Source organism: Suricata suricatta, chromosome 10 (genome assembly GCF_006229205.1).
Source record: "Suricata suricatta isolate VVHF042 chromosome 10, meerkat_22Aug2017_6uvM2_HiC, whole genome shotgun sequence".
Classification (NCBI taxonomy): domain Eukaryota; kingdom Metazoa; phylum Chordata; class Mammalia; order Carnivora; family Herpestidae; genus Suricata; species Suricata suricatta.
Window position 1 is genome coordinate 107,486,267 of NC_043709.1, and position 16,602 is coordinate 107,502,868.

The window sequence follows — 16,602 nt, forward strand, 5'->3', positions numbered from 1 at the left end:
GGCCGGCCGGAGCGGCGGCGGCGGCGCGGGGCAGCATGAGGGAGCCGCTTGGTAAGTCCCAGTGTCTCTCGCCCCTCCTGACTCAAGCCGCCCGTTTGGCCTCTTCCCGCGACGCTACGCGGGCCTCGCTCCCAGCCTCCCGCGCTCGTCCCCAACTTCTCCAGCCCGGACGTTGCTACGGTGCGAGCCTCCCCCAGCGTTGGGGGTGTCCGCACCCCCGTCCCGGGCGTCCTGCACGGTGTCCGGTCCGGCCGCCGCGGCCGCACGCCCGCAGCCTCGGGGTGAGAGAGCGCTCGCTTGGGCTGGGAGGGGGCGTCCCCGCCCCTCAGGTGCGCAGCCCGGGTGCGGGACTCCCGGGTCCCGCGCCGAGGGCCGCGGCTGGCGTTAGCGCTCGCTTGGCCCCTTTCGCGGGGAGGGCCCGGAACGGCGGGGGTCGCTGCCTCCGCGCTCGGCGTCCCCGCCAGCCCGGCTCCAGCCAGCCCGCTCTTTCGCCTGCGCGCCCCGACTTCGCGGACAGCACCCCAGGAACTGACAGCCGCTGCTCACAGTCCCCGAGGTCCCCGGTTCCCACGGTGCCCCCTTCCCCCCTCACCCCCCCGCGGCAGTCCGGACCTGCCCGCGGGACGGTGAGAGCTCGTTGCGGCTCCCGGCGCTCCCTGCCTCCCTTCTCTGGTCTCCGGCCGGCCTTACGCGCCCATCGCTCTGCTGGGTCAGGACCCGGGATTAGGGCGCTAATCGCCGCTGCTTCCCAGCAACTGCCCGGGGCGGCCGGGCCCCACCCCCACCGCCCTGGCTGCTGGTGGTTAAGGGGTAAAAAAAAAAAAAAAAGAGAGAGAGAGAGAGAAAGAAAAAAGGGTGGGAGAAAGGAAAGAGCCCCGCCTGAGAGTGCTGTAAATCTCGTTAATCAGCTCGTTTATGGGATCTGGAGCCTGCCTGCCCGCCCGGGGTCTTCGCACTTGTATCTCCTGAGCACCGTTACTCCCCACACCCCCACCCCTAATCGCCATCAGTTCACCCTAGAATACCAGGGTTTGCCTAGATGCCCTGACCAAAATGAGTGAGGTTCAGCACCGGTCTCGGTCCTTGTCACTGAAGGTAGCAGCCCAGCCCCTTGGGTACTTTGGGGGTTTTAAAAAGAAGCTGTGATTTCACTACTGGAAAAAATAAAACTAAAACGAGAACTCCTCGCCAGAGCAACCTGGCCATGCCCTAGTCTTTGCTCATCCATGCTCTCTAGGAGCAGAGGACTGGGGAATTAGCTGAGGCAGACCACCCTCCCTTTCCCCCTCCTAACACAGACACACACACACACACACACACACACACTCACTCACTCACTCACTCACTGCCATCCCCCACATCTCCTCCCTCTACCCCCATGCTCACCTCTCCCTCTCTCTGTCTAGTTGCCTGGCCTGTCTTAAGGAGAGGGATGGAGTCATGTGGACCAGACAATTTCAAGGGGTTTTGTGCTACATCTTCAAGGCTTCCTTCTCTGGCTTTTTGTCTTTTCAGATTTGCAAAGAATAGACATCCTAGGGATTTGAGGTGAGGGTTGGAAGATGGTGGGGGAGGGTCAGGCTGCCAGAAATACTTGACAAAAATGGCAGACTCACTATTCAAAACTGAGTGGTCACAGGCTATGCAGGTAAAACTTCGGGAAAACTGCCTTGTGTCAGGCAGTTTTAGGAGTTAAGATGACTGGATTATGACCCTTTGGCAAGGCAAGCGGGTATAGTGTTTTGGAAATCATCTGCAGATTCTGTTTATGGGAGTTGTGATGGTTTTCATGTGAAATTGGGAATTTGGTAAATTCATTTGGTTTCTCAGAATGTTGTGTGGGTTTGAACTTTATATTTACCTTGATATTAGGTGTCTAAATCTTAGCCACCAACTGAATAGGCATCCTGAAGGTCCCTAACTCTCTGGGCAGGCAGCATGTAGCAAACAGTTTCACTCCCACAAGAGTGGGTGAGCAAATATTTGTTGAACAGAGGCCTTAATCTGCTGGGCCTTCCTCCTGGCAAACTTCACCCTGTGCTCCAGAGAATGGAAGGTCAGGCCCTTGGCAGGCCCAAGAGATTTAAGGGGATTGGGTCGGTGGAGAAAGCCAGTGCCAGGAAAAAAAAATTTTTTTTTTTGTCTTCCTACCTCCTTGGAATATAACTTAAAGTGCCCGAGTGTTCACATGCTCTGGAGGCCTTGACAAGCTAATCAGAGTTATCTAATAACATCTGGGTCGTCGAAGATTCTAGAGGCATATGGCTTATTGTTTAGTAGCTATAAAATGGAACTGGAGATTGAAAGTACACAAGGAGAATAAATAAGGACCAGTTTTTCATTAACCCCCCCCAATCTGAAAAGATTCTTGGACTATAATTTTTCTTAAATGCAGTTTAAAAATAAACTAGAAATGCTATCAGTAAAGAAAGCCCAGAAGTCTGTGGTTCCGCCAAGTTCTTTGTCCTTGTTGGAGAGTCCTCTAGTTTGGGAGGCCAGTAAACACCAATCTTGCTGTAGGAGTCCAGAATTTCTCTCCTAATGAGCTTGGCGGGACTTCACGCTAATTAATCTAGAGAGAGTTTAGAACACAGAGTGTTGCATTGAAACAATTGTTCTGTTGTGGTTTTTATTTTGATAAGCAAAGACCATACCTCTGAAATCTTGTAGGTCTATTGCTGAACCCATTACTGCCGTTTATTTGGTTTTTTAGCAGATGTTGTTTTTCCCCTTTTGGATGGGAAGGGTTGGCTCATTCATTAAAACCTTGCTATTGTGTTTGTTTCAAGAGCTTACCAACTTAAGGAACGCTGAGGGACCTCACTTGGTAAGGCCAGCAGAGGCCAGGGGAGGCCCAGAGGGGTCTCCAATCCTTTGATATATCCTTTAACCACTAAAAGTCATTTAAAAAAATATAGGAATTGTTCTGTTACTGAAGCATCAATTATCTTGATTTAAATTTGTGGTATCTTGTTTAGAATTTGAATGATTACCTTTATTTCCTTTACATGTATTCTCCAAAAGCTTTCCGTAGATAATATAGTTGGGAACAGTCAGGCTAAACGAGTAAGGATTAATTATCAGACCATGAAATATCCTTGTAATTTGCTGCTTATTGGGGATCTCTCCATTGCTTATCGATAAGCTTGTTTCTTCTGCATGTAAATGAAAGAATTTATTATGAAGAGACACTAATATATATTTCAAAGAAGAAAAACAAAAAGGAAAAAGAGAAAGCCAACTGTATGTATACAAAGAATAGGAGGGGAAATAGAAACCAAACTGTTGGTGATTATCTCTTGGCACAGTGGGGTTACTGGGAACTTTTACTTTTTTCTTACACACTGAATTTTGCAGTGTTTACTTCTAGAATAACTTTATGTGACTCTTGCAATTAGAAAATAATCTATGAGTTATATGAAATGATTTAAACTTTAATATTATTATAAAACCTTGGCTCATTTATTCTCAAGATATTTTCAAAGAAAACTGGTGTGTTCTAAGTTTAATAGACTATTCCAGGAATCTTTACATGTGGAGTTTGACATACGTATTGGTACTGGGCTTTAATTCTAGTCTATTGTAAGTTTTACAGTTATTTTTGCCAATAGCCAGAAATTACAGAAGATTTAAAAAATCTTATCGAATTTCACCTCTTTTCTTAATGACTGCTAATCTTTCAGAAATGTTAGTGAGGTAGGGAGGTCTCATAAGAAGAGGGTGAGGTCACCAAAGCAATAATTGTGTGACAGAATTTAGAGGTGAAAGACAGGAGTGTGTGTGTGTGTGTGTGTGTGTGTGTGTGTGTGTGTGTTCACTCAGGTCTTGGAAAAGACAAAAAAAGAAGTTAGAAGAAATAATATTTATGAAAAAAATAAAGTGCTTAACATTTGGTACTTTCTATCTCTCTCTGTTTTGGAATCAGTGCCTTAACACTGACCCAACCCAGCAAGATTAGCGTTCCAGGATTCCTTTTGATCTTAGACCCAAGTTTTCCCACCTCCCCCCGCCTTTTTTTTTTTTTTTGATCACCTTAGAGAAACTTAACTCAGTGATGGTTGCTGTACTGAAATTATTACCTCACAGATTAAATATGCTTTTGATGTGTGGAAGATTTTAACAACTTGAGTGCCCTGGCAAGAGCTGGTCATCACACTGTTGTGGTGTGGTAACAACAGAGTGTGAGCACTTCCCATCCCAGGGCTTATACTGACACTGTTGAGTTCTTTAATTATTAAGATGGAAAAGAGAAATGGCAGTCCTAGTGTACATAATAAAATACATAGAAAGCAGTAAATATCTATGTGTCAGTTAGCAACATGCTTCATCCTGCTTTTAGGTCTTAGCTATTTACCTCTTGTTTAAAGAAAGTACTTGGTTATATATTAATCATAACGTTAGACCGAAAAGTTGTCAGTGGAAGAAATATTTACAGCGAACTGCCAACAACTTGAGGGACTAATTACATCTTAAATATGGAATGTCAGTGAGCACAACTGAGAAGTGTTAGGTTTTCTAGAAGAATAACAATGTCTAATCAAGACCTTTAGAATACACTTTGTAATCTTGTATTAGATTTTATCAGCAAAACATGTAATTTTAGGCTTCCTGGAAACAGGTTAAGAAATTCTGTAGCAGATAAGACACATGTACTATATACTAGACCCTTAGAACCTTATGTAATTTATTGTTCATTTATTTTTTTCTTCAGTGTTTCTTTTCGAGTCTTCCAAATTTGTAATATATTTTCAAAGATACATTTTCCTAATCCTACCTAAGAAACTGTTCTTAAACTTTTTTCTTTTCTCTATCTATCCACCTATTTTATCTATCTATCTATCTATCTATCTATCTATCTATCTATCTATCTAGTAAACTCTACCCCTAACGAGGCGCTCAAACTCAACAAGCCCAAGATCAAGAGTCTCATGCTTTACTGACTGGGCCAACCAGGCACCCCTACGTTTTTTTCTGATGATATCATATCAAGTTAAAGTTCATGAAAGTGCCAATATATGACCATTTTTTCCCTGCAAAATGGCATTACTTCATAGGGTTCTATCAAATGCATTTCATGACAGGCCATCATAAAATACAGTAAAGTATAAATAAGAACATTAAAAAAAAAGCAAACCAGAATATAATACCACATTGATATTTTGATATGTTTCCTTTTGGTGATTTTTCTCCCATATGTATGTGTGTGTGTGTGTGTGTGTGTGTGTGTATGTATGAAATTGCTACTGCACTGAATGTATGGTTTTGTATCCTATTTTTTCTGTTTAATGTGGTATCATGAGCTTTTCCCTGTGCCATTGTATATCTGAAAACACAATTTTATACATGAGTATATGTATTATAGTCTATCATGTGGATGCATCAGGATTTTTTTTAACTATATCTTAAATGGACATTTATTCGGTCTAATTTTTTATTATCATAATTAAAACTTGGGCAAGTCTCTTTATAGAAGACTTTGTGGGTGTATCTGATTATTTCATTAGGATGGATCCCAAGAAATGAGATTATTAGCTCTAATAGGAGAACCCTTATAGCTTACCATGCCCTTACCAACAAATACCACCTTCTGGAAACTTCGATAATTTGACCAGTGAATAATGGCATTTGGGTTTAATTTACATATCTTTGATTACTGTGGAGAGTCATCATTTGTTTTACATTTTACATTGGGTATTTGTCTTTTTCCTTTATTTTCAGTTCATGTTCTAGGCAAATTTTTACAAAAAGGAAGAAGAGTTTGGGTTTATCTAATGAGCTTATTAATAGTTTTATTTCATTGTCTTGGGGAGCCTTATAACTGTAAATATAAGAATAAAAACTAGTTTTATTCTTGTAGATGTAGAGGGAAGAGGAAATGGTACCTATTATGAAATAACATCCATTTGCCAATGTCTACCCTGGGGATGAGCCCATAACCGACATACTGCAACCTAGACCATTGCATCTGCAAGGGAGGGCGTTGGCTGGTCTTGTGTCTTTATGGTCTTTAGTACAGCCCAGTGCCTAGCACATTCAGTGTAAACCAAGTGTCCTGACCAACCTAAGTTGGAATAAGTGTGCAACACCTCCCCTCTGGGACCCCTGGATGGAGAGTTGCTAGATGGTATACTACACAGCTTCAGCCCCCACCCTCTCCTCTTTCTCTTCTTCGTGTGTGACCATTTAGCTCAGCTCTCTTGGTTGTCCTCTATGGGTGCTAATGGGGCCAAGGTCAGAGGTTCTATCTTCACATGACCTATTTAGCTTTGTTCTGTGTCATGGCTACAAGCTGTACCCTTTTTATTGTGGCTAGCTGACTTAGAAATGTATGCTGTTCATCACAAGGGCGAACAGGCTAGAAAGAGGGACAGATTTCTAGAACTAGAAGGACCCTGGAGAATCTCTAGTTCAACCTTATTTTATTTCCAAAGAAGACTGAAGGCCAAGGAGGTTTCCTTCTTTTGTGCAGTGTCTCAGGCCCAAATCAACACAACAGATACATGCTGAACAATGTGGAGAAACAGAAATGCATCCCTACAATGAAGGGGTGGACAGCTCTATGCTTAAATGCTAATGACCAATATTTATTGAGCTTTGAAATCTACCACAAAATAAGATTAAGTGATCTCATTCCAGCTTTTTGGACAGGACAAATAATCTGATGAAAATCCACTCAAAAACGATTTGGGGAAAAGAAAAAAATTTATGGGTCTAGGTTGACTAAATTAAAATCAAATTACCTGTCATCTTCTCTGACCAACAGTTATTTCTGATTTCTGCATCTCTCTTAAATGAAATGACATTACTTAGTCACCAAGTCTAAGACATTGTACTTGTTTTCTTGAAAATACTCTTATTATTCCTTTCCCCCATCCCCTCGGCTGCTAGCCTTGTGCGTTACAAGAGAAGAGACAACTGCTCACCTGCACGTCTGTCTGTGTTCTAACCCCTTAGTTGTCGCTTTCCCACCAGACTGATGGTCAGGCACACTTTTTCCTGCTCGCCCAGAGGCTTTTGTGGTTTCCCGTTGTCTGCCCAGATGAAGCCCAAATTCTATCAATGTTGTACATAAGAGTGACTATTTATAGATTGATAGGTTTCTTTTAGAACTTAGGTGTGTGTGTGTGTGTGTGTGTGTGTGTGTGTGTGTGTGTATGTGTTTGTGTGTGTGTTTTCTGGAAGTTACTCTTTTCCCATTTACCATAGCTGTAGTTTGTCTGCTTCTCCAGTTCACACAACACGTTTCACGATAGCTCTGTAGGAGCCTGAAACCAAAAATGACCTAAGAGGTCTATTGAAGGTCACAGAGCAATGACATGATCTATATGTGAATGACTCCTATTACTGAGCATTTAAAATTAATACAAGCACTGCCATCAAAACCTTGCAGTCAAGGGAGGCATCAAGTGTGTATGTATGTGCATTCGTGTGTGTGCATGGTGTGTGTGTGCTCTGGTGTGTATAAGGAAAGAATCCTGTAGAAGAGCCATCCTAATCCAAGAGAATAAAGGAGATTTTTTTTCTTTTAAGTATAGTTTTGCACTTTAATGTCACCATGTCTTTCATTTTTCCTTGTTTATATTTATGCATTATTTGGTAAATTAGGAAACTTCTATTGTTATTAAGGAAGGAAATTTAGATGGGTAAGCCTAAAATAGTAGTGAGGGCTTTGAAGCAAGATAGACCTTTGAACCTCTGATCTGCACTCATGAGCTCAGGCGTCCAGCCTCAAGGTTCTTGTCTGCAAAATGGAGACATTCATAGCTACCATAGGAATTTTGCTGGGAGCATAATATGAAATAAAGTGTGCTTTCTCTGTGAATGTGTTCTTATGTTAAATGTTTCATCTGTGTGAATGGTATTTAGATATTCACAGAATGAAAAAAATATTTAAAGTGGGCTCATTTATCTCTTGTGGCCTGGCCCAGCCAGCGCGGAAAAGTCCCCTCCTTCCCTGGGATCATATCCAGGCACCTGCACTGTTCTGACCACTCTTCCTAGAAGTTCCACTATGAATATCTGATACAAGGTAACAAACTAAAGTAGGGAAGGCAAACATTTCTTAAATGAACTGTCTGGACAGTCATACTTACAGAGTGATCTTATAGTGCAGATCTACCTTGAGGTGGAGGATTTATTTGGCTTAGAAGCAATCTTCCAGAAGCTTCCTTGACCCCTTGAGACTAGGTTAAGGTCCCTTCTGCCTATTTTTCTGCTGTCTGTACAGCAGACTAATAAGATTCTCAAGGACAAAGTATGTGTCTTATTATTATACTTCAGTGTCTGAAGCACTCAGGAATTGTGTTTCAATATTTTGGGCTGTACAAAATACCACTTACTATTCTAAGTGACTTGGGTGGAGATTGAAGTCTCCATTCCCAAAAGATGAAATACATTGGTGATACGAAGCAGGTCTGACCTTGGAAATCGAAAGTTAGATCCCAAGCCATATAAGAGGAATTAGGAAATGGTCCAAATTGCATGGTGAAATTAACAACTAATGAAGTCTTCCCATAAGGCAAGTAGTAACCCTTCAGAGATAAATTAGAACCATTGTGGCATGATAAATCCACGATCATATATTTGCGTGGTGATTTATACTTTTATATATCCTTATTTGGTCCTCAGTCTGATGGGATGGGCTGATGGTAGCATTGCGATTTTGCAAAGCTGGAAACTGAAGTTTGGTGCAGTTAGTGACTTATGCCCGAGGTCAGAGCTGGGGCTGCGTATCATCAGCATTAGCACTAGGATTAAAAGGATCACACCTGATACTTTGTTATTTTAGCCATGCACATACCTTTTGAAGTTGTTAAATCCAATGCCATAAGAACTTATATTTATGGCAGATTTTGCTGTGTGTTTGTATTTACAGCAACCCTGTGAGCTGGTGGGTGGGTGACCAAATTAAATACTGTTGATTTAGAATGCTGGGATCTCAAGATCAGAAAGAAACTCTAAAAAGGACAGCTTTTTGTCCAGTGATTCATTGGATGCCTCTCTCCTTAGCAAGTCAGCATCCTGTAATGGTGGCCGTTGTGACTGATGTATGATGTGTCCTGAAGCTGGTGGACTTCGTAATCCTGCTCCTCACAGGCTACTGGCCTCTGTGAGGCAAAACACATTCGGAGTTTCCAATAATCAATATGCTTTTGGCCCTAGACCTCTAAGTTCAAGTTATGGCTCTTATATTTTGGATTTTTTTGGAAAGATGTTTATAGCTTTGCCTGGGGTTTCATGCCACTTGAGAGTTTGCTCAACAGAATTACCATGCAGACATGACCGTAATACCAGACCAACCAGACCAACTCCTCCCCCAGTAGGAAGATGGCCCGCATGCATGTTTGGTGAGGGCCCCCTCTTCTTGTGCTCTGGCAGTGGACTGCAGCGCCGTTGGCTGTGTGGTGGACACTGCCCGCCCTCCTGTGTCTTGCATGGCCACTTGGAGTACAGTACACTTTACTTTCAAAGAGCCTGACATAGTAAGAGAGAGAAACGGAGTGCAATAAGACCTAATTCCAGGGGCACCTGGGTGGCTCAGTCGGTTAAGTGTCCGACTTTGGCTCAGGTCACGATCTCATGGTCTATGGGTTCGAGCCCTATGTTGGGCTCTATGCTGCCATCTCAGAGCCTGGAGCCTGCTTCAGATTCTGTAACTCCCTTCCTCTCTGCTCCTCCCTCCATTCATGCTCTCTCTCTGTCTCTCAAAAATAAATTAAAATTAAAAGGCCTAAATTCCAGTGTTAACTGTGGTGCCAACTGGCTGTGCGACCTCAAGCTGGTCAGTGTGGGGACCCTCCCTGCCAAGATTTTGTTGCTCTGTCATTTCTTTACCTCTGAGAACATTGTACCCCAGATCTGTTTTATATACCAATACCCTCTCTCATACGCACATGTAGTTTATCTAGTGAACTCCCAATCATTCTTCAAAACCCAGCTTAAATGTCCCTTTCTCGTATTCATGCATTCATTGAACAGTTATTTATTGAGAGGAGACTATGTGCTAGATGCTGGAGGTATAGCACCTAGCAAAACAGGGACCCTGCCCTCATGGCCTTGCCTCCGTGTTCTTGTAGCCCTGTGTTTGCAGTGGGATCACTTTCCCCTGTGACTTTAGTCCAGTGACTTACAGTGGAATCCAAGAACAGATGCTCGCCTCTCTGGTCCTTCCATTGCTATGTTAACAACCCGAGTGGAACACACCCTGCGAGACATAGAGCAGGAGCATCAGGAGTGGCAGAAGTGCCATGGAGACTTTGCTACCGCCACAGTAACTGCCAGGGCTTGTCAGCCTTCCAGAAAATGTCGGTGCCTCATGGGAAATCATTGACTTCCCACGTTCGATGCTCTCTGCGCTGACAGCTGGGACTTTTCTGCCACCATGGTGTAGCATGTGGTGAAGAGCAAGGACGCGCCCAGTCAGCAGAACTGTGGGATGGGCCCCAGTTAGAATTCCCCCCAACAGGAAGCACATGTGTCTCCCTTTCACCTGCATGCAGGCCGGCAGGCATTTCCTGGCCATTGTTCACGGGGGCTGCCACGGTGCCGTTTCCGTCTACCAGTGAAGTGGGGCTGGCGCTGGCCTAGCCTTCCAGGCCTGGCCTTTACGTGCTCCCAGTCCCGGCCCGCGGCCCAGCCTCCAGGGAGCAGGGCTGCTCCCCACTAACCGGAAGACATGGGAAAGAAGATGATTCCCTTGGTAAAAATAAACACAGCAGCCCCACCTATTTTTACACCTGTGCTCTCAGGTAGGTTCCTGCTATCCCTCGGTGGTCCTGCTGTTCTGGGCTGGTTGACTAGGGGAGGTTGTCCAAGTTGAATTCATCATCCTTGGTGGGATTTGGCTGTGGCTTCCAGGTGGAAGAGCTGCCCCAAGGTTTGCTGGCAAGAAATCTGAATCTTAGAAATTTCATGTTGGGGGCACCTGGGTGGCTCAGTCGGTTAAGCATCTGGATTCAGCTCAGGTCATGATCTCATGGTTCGTGGGTTTGAGCCCTGTGACAGCTTGGAGCCTGGGGCCTGCTTGGGATTCTATGTCTCCCTCTCTCTCTACTACCCCCCTGCTCACGATCTGTCTCTCTCTCTCTCTCTCTCAAAAATAAATAAACATAAAAAAATTTTTCTAAATGTCACATTGGAAGGGAGAAGTTGGGGACTGTGTAGTGTGCCGGGTGCAGGTGCTTGGTCAGCTTGGCACATGGTCTCTCACTACGAGCCTAGAGACTTCGGCTCTGTTTGCAGTGGTCTGGTGTGGCCGCCACCCAGAGTACCAGGGTGGATCACAGGACTGCACTGATTAAAGATCCCGCTCTGCCCTTTGAGAGCACAAGGTATGGCTACAAGATGACAAGTATAATAAGATAAAGCCGGACACTGGCAGTTTCTCTTTTTAGAAATTCGATGTAGTAATTGCAGCTTCTGCGTCTGTATTTACTTTGTCCTCTCTGTTGTGTTTTCGGATGCCCAGGGCGAGGGAATGGTGGACACTGTTAATCAGTTCATTGCTTAAATGCTATTCCAGACTCTTCTACAAGAGGCAGCCGGCATGGGGTGGGGTCCCCAGATTTCCCACCTCATCCTGCAGAGCCCATGCCACGTCCACCCTTGCCATTGAGCCATTGAGTACGATGGAGCATAATTTCAGGGGGAGCGATCCTGATTCCTTCGCCTTCCGCGGGCACCGTGCTGCGTGATTCGCCAGGGTCGCGGGGGAGGAGGGGGTGTCAGGTGCGGCTCCAGCGAGAATGCGGCACTCCTCACAAGCCTGTCTGTTGTCCCTACAGGGTGGGTCCAACCAACGCCACGGTCCTGGCAGCCGAGCTCCGATGAAGCCAGCGCATTATGTACAGCGTAGAGGACCTCCTGATTTCTCATGGATACAAGCTGTCCAGAGGCATCCCGGCGCCACCGGACGGTGACCGCGAGGGCCGCCGGCCAGCCAGGCCCAGAGCGAGAGCTGGCCAGGGCCTGCTGAATGGGTGCGATGATGGCCCCGCGGCCCCCCTCTACAGTAAGCCGTCCCCGGGGAAGGGCCACGTGAGCGCCCCGGAAGACAGCCACCGCCTACCAAGAGCCCACGGGGAGCCCCAGAGCACGTCTGCTCCTAGAGCTCATGCGGCGGGGTAAGCTTCCACAAGGACCCACCGTTTTCTTTTGTCTTGGGGTTTGGCAGCAGGTGTGCAAGTCCCATCCTTCAGAGAAAGGTGGGGAGAGGGTGAGAGACAGGAACACTTGGTTCCATGGGGTATTTGGGCTGTCCCTGCGGCATTGAGCACAGGGCCTGGCCATGGGAGGCCTCTGAGAAACCATGGTCAGTAGATGATGACTCTGTCCTGGGAGACACACGGCATTTTAATACCCACCGTCTATTTTCCCTTATAGTCTCCTCAGATTGTCTTAGCTAGGAATTGCTTAAAAACTCTGTAAAAGCTAGTTGTGTCAAAGGCACACATTCCTACTACATTAGGCTTTCTTATTCATTAATACGTTTCAATATTGCACACATTACAGAGCTGAAAGAGGTATATATCCCCCTCCGTTTGTGAAGAAGAAAACCTTTCTTCTTGTGTATTTGTGTAGTTTCATTGGCTTCCAACCCGTCTTTCCGTTGCACACACTGGCCCTAATGTGGGTATCCCATCTGAGTGCAGCTGCAATCTGTGGGTGTTTTCCTACAACAAAAAAGAGAGCGGGCTGGCTGGGGGAGCGGCGGGGGGGCGGGGGTAAAATGAGGGAATTTGGGCAGCTCGCCACAGAGCCAGCATGAGAGGGGAGTCCTGTAACCCCTATCCACACAGTTTCCACCTAGAGGAAACCCTTGTCATCACTTCATAAAAGTGTGTTTGTCTTCAGGGCTGCATTAGGATCAGGCTCAGCCTGGGGAGGGGGCTCTGCCTCTGGAGACCAGATTATGTAATTGTATGTAACCGACAAGAAAGGGGCCAAAGAAACCAATGGAGGCAGAGGCCCATCAACAAACAAGCAAGCAAGCAGACTAAAGGGGGAGTGAATTGAGTCTAAAGGGAATGCAGCAGGCTTTCGTGGTGAAAACTCACTTTTTCCCAGAAAGAATCATACATGTTGGTTGACAGCTTTCTGGTGAGGAAAGGAGAGGGTCCATTCTTAAAATTTAGAGCATTCAGCACCATGGTTATCAGGCGATTGCCTTCTGTATGCACCGTGTAGTGAAAGCAGGCTTACGTCGCCCATCAGAACCATTTCTCTGGCCCCGGGACAAAGGTTAGCAGCCAGGTTCTGGAGGACACGCACAATGGAAAGGGACTTAGAACTGCTTTTATTTAACCTTGCCCTTTAGACTCACACTTGTGTCCACTACTGTCTTGGGCCTAAGTCCCTTTTTGGCCATGTTCCCTGAAAACACGCCTGTCCCGGATTTTTGGAAGAGGCTGCTTTCGGATGAGTTGGCTGAGAATTAGGGCAGCCTTAATTACCACTACACAAACTTGTGCTGGACTTTGTCCTGCCTCTGTTGCTTCTAGCTCTGTGCTCAGTATATCTGTACCTGCCACCTTGGATTTCAGGGCCCCGAGGCTGTACCTTGTCTGCCCCTTGTGTGTATTTCCTACAGAGTTTGTTATGGTGCTGGGTACACAGTGTGTTTAATATGTGCTCATGGATTCAGTTCTTTTTTCCACCATTGTAACAACTGTTGAGCAGCAGAAGGCTCAGTTTGTAATGAGGTAAAGGCTGGGACAGTGGAATCCCTAGAAATTGGCCTTGTAGGCCGTGTGGGGTCTTCCTCAATCTCACCTCTCTTCCAAAGCTACATGCAGTGTGTTGCACTGGGCATGTCAGGGCTGGTGTGAGCTTTGAAATTATCCAAATTTGGAACAGAGATCAGAGTTGGGTCCCACAGTGGGGGGCAGTCAAATCCCTTCTAGAATTCTGTGTGGGCCATGTGGCTCCCACCCTCATCTACAACTTGCTCAGGACTTTCTAGCCCCTTTGTGCTAACAGGTTTTGGGGGGGCCACAGGCTCTCTCAGCCCAGCCTCTAGGTAGGTAGGCATAATCGGATCTGTAGGCAGTCTTTCTTTCTGTCAGGAGTAAAGTGCTCAGTTCAGTGGCTCTGAGTAGCACTGGGATGTCTTCATATAGACGACCGAGTTCTTGGGAGATCTGGCCGTCTCCCCCCAGTTCTGAGGCTGGCTGATTAACTTAAGAGATGTATCATAGCTTTCAGATTGAAGGTGGCCTTGTAGGGTAAAAAGAGAGTATGCACACGTGTTCACAAAAATCCATGCCAGTTCCAAAGGCCTCAGAGACTAGCTCAAGTTTTCCTGGGTTGAATTGAAAATATGTTTTCTTTCTTCAGTAGCTTACAGAGAACTGAAAACAGGAGGCAAACTAAAAAGCAAACAGAAAGGTATGCAGGAGAATGAGTTTTCAGGAGAAAAGCCATGCCTTGAGAGGAAATAAATAGGTGCTAATAGCTAAAGCCTGAAAACTCAAGAAAAAGAAAACCCGACAACACTTTGGCTTCTGTGAATTCTGAATCTGGATGAGTAAATGGTACTCTGCCAAATCCTAGCTTCCAGGCTCCCGACCAGTGCAGCTGTGGTCCTGCTGCATGCCTTTCCCACTCAGTGACACTGCTGGGCTGGGCTCCAGGTCTGGAGGGGTGGGGGTGGGGCCCAGGAGGGACAGGTAGGACCCCTACCTCCATGCCATTAGTGCCACTGGGAAACTGGGAGGCATCATGAGAGCACCCTCTTCTTGCAGTTTCTTGGGAGAATTGAGGTTTGCCTTAGAGAGTGTTCCCCCCACCCCCAGCCCCAGACCTGTCCTCAGGGCCTCGTGGACTTCCCAGAGAAAGCAGTGGTCAAAGTGGTTTCAAAGGCCACAGGGGCCAAAAGAAGGTTGGTTTGTTTTATTCTGTTAGGACAGCGCGTTCGCAGTCATTATCTTAAAACCAAAGGACACAAAGCCCAGAGATTGTCGGGGACTCTAAGGGCCAGTCGGTGCTGTGAGCCGCAGTGGAGAGAAGTCTGGCTTGGGTCCTGGGCTCTGGGCTGCCAGGCAGGCCAGGGTCTGCTGCTCCATAGCAGTGTCGGGCCTGGGTCAGCTCTCCCCGTGTGGGGCCTGGCCTGGTTTGAGAGGGGCATTCGGTTCTCTGAGCTCCTTCCATGGCTGCCCTACGGTAGATTGTCCTCTCTCACTTCCTCATCCTCTGCCCTCCCTACGGCACACGGGGATGTGCAGTGGCTCTCAGGGCACAGCTGTGTCCCTTTCCTGTCTGGGGAGCTGCCTCAGGGATGCATCCTGTTGTACCTAGATTAGATACATGTGCACAAGGCAGCTTCTCTGTGTGTGTTGTTGAGGGCGGTATTGTCCGTCATCTGGGGTGTGGCTTGAATATCAAGACTGACTTGTGAGAATGATAGCGTGTCTTCCTTTCCCTCACTAATTAGCATCAGCTTACAACAGAGTTTCTTATGTAAGGGCTGGTTATATCCAGTAAAATTAAGAAAAATAAGCCCACAAATATGGAGCCTTGACTAGGTTTCCAAACATGCCAGATGCATGTTTCCCAACTTAGCTGAGGAGGGCTGTGCTTTGAGCTTGCGCAGTTACCGCATCAAGTAATACTGAGCTCCCGACACGGGAAGAGAATGAGGAGCTGAAGGAGCTGTGGGCTTGCTGAGAAGCTCTTGTACTCGGGTGGTGGAGACAGGACCAAGAGTCACTTCCTGCTGCTAGGCATGGATCTGAATTAGTGAGGAGAAAGCACCTCTGTTCCAAAGCTACATGCCGTGTGTTGCATTGGGCGTGTCAGGGCTGGTGTGAGCTTTGAAATTACCCAAAGTGGACCCTCGGCCCCTTCCATGGCCCCCTTCGCCTGCAACATCAACCCCCAGGTGTGTTTGGGCCCTGCAGGCCTCCGTCTCCACGCCCCACCTGCCTGTCCTCGGCCCTCTCGCTCTGCCAGGGTGCCGGCTGTGCGAGGCTGCAGCGTGCTCCCTCCCGAGCCCTAAGCCCTGCCTGGAAGCAGCCAGAGCCCTCCCCCTCTGCCTCCCCCGGAAGCCCCAGCCATCAGTTCGATGGTTCCATGGCTTCTTCAGCTACCCCGGTGGGAATGGCTGGCACCCGGGTGCTCCTCCAGCACTGTCCCCTGGTCCTCTGGATTGCCCGCTTTCGGAAAGTTGACCCCGGTTCTAATTCATCTCTGGTTTTGCTAACTCCTATTTAGGAATTTTGCACTTATTGAACACTCAAAAAAACTTCTTTTAACAAACTGGATGAAACCTAGTGCTTTCTCTGCCAAGGCAGTTGTGGAAGTGCTGAGGATTTCGGAACATTGGGATAAAGTGGGATGGGAAACGGAGGAGGTTTCTCCAGCAGGAGGACCTGTGTGAGGCCAGGGTGGGAAGGTTCCCCCATGACAGGGAGGGGTGCTGGCTTTCCCTGCCAGGCCACTGAGGTAGCGGTCTTGACTCTTCTGTCCACACAGGCCAACTCCTGGGGGATGCACAGGGAGGCAGGGAGAGGAAATGCCAGTCACAGACTCAGCCAGGCTGAACTCCCACTAGACTGAACAGCCTCAGGGGTAAAGTTTCCCTCCTTGGTAGATTCTACAGGTGCA

The 16,602-nt window shown here is 46.8% G+C and overlaps 1 protein-coding gene across 3 annotated transcripts in view; it reads left to right on the plus strand.

Moving 5' to 3' along the window:
• JCAD (junctional cadherin 5 associated) overlaps nucleotides 1-16,602 on the plus strand; it is a 78,923-nt gene that overhangs the window by 41,275 nt on the left and 21,046 nt on the right. The window contains exons 1-2 of one of the 3 annotated variants that reach the window (XM_029954802.1): nucleotides 1-51; nucleotides 11,784-12,122. In XM_029954802.1, the coding sequence (XP_029810662.1) occupies nucleotides 11,842-12,122 (281 nt within the window). In that variant the 5' untranslated portion in view covers nucleotides 1-51; nucleotides 11,784-11,841. Of the gene's footprint in view, nucleotides 52-192; nucleotides 282-11,783; nucleotides 12,123-16,602 lie in introns of those variants that run through there. The other 2 variants (XM_029954805.1, XM_029954804.1) reach the window with 2 other exon arrangements.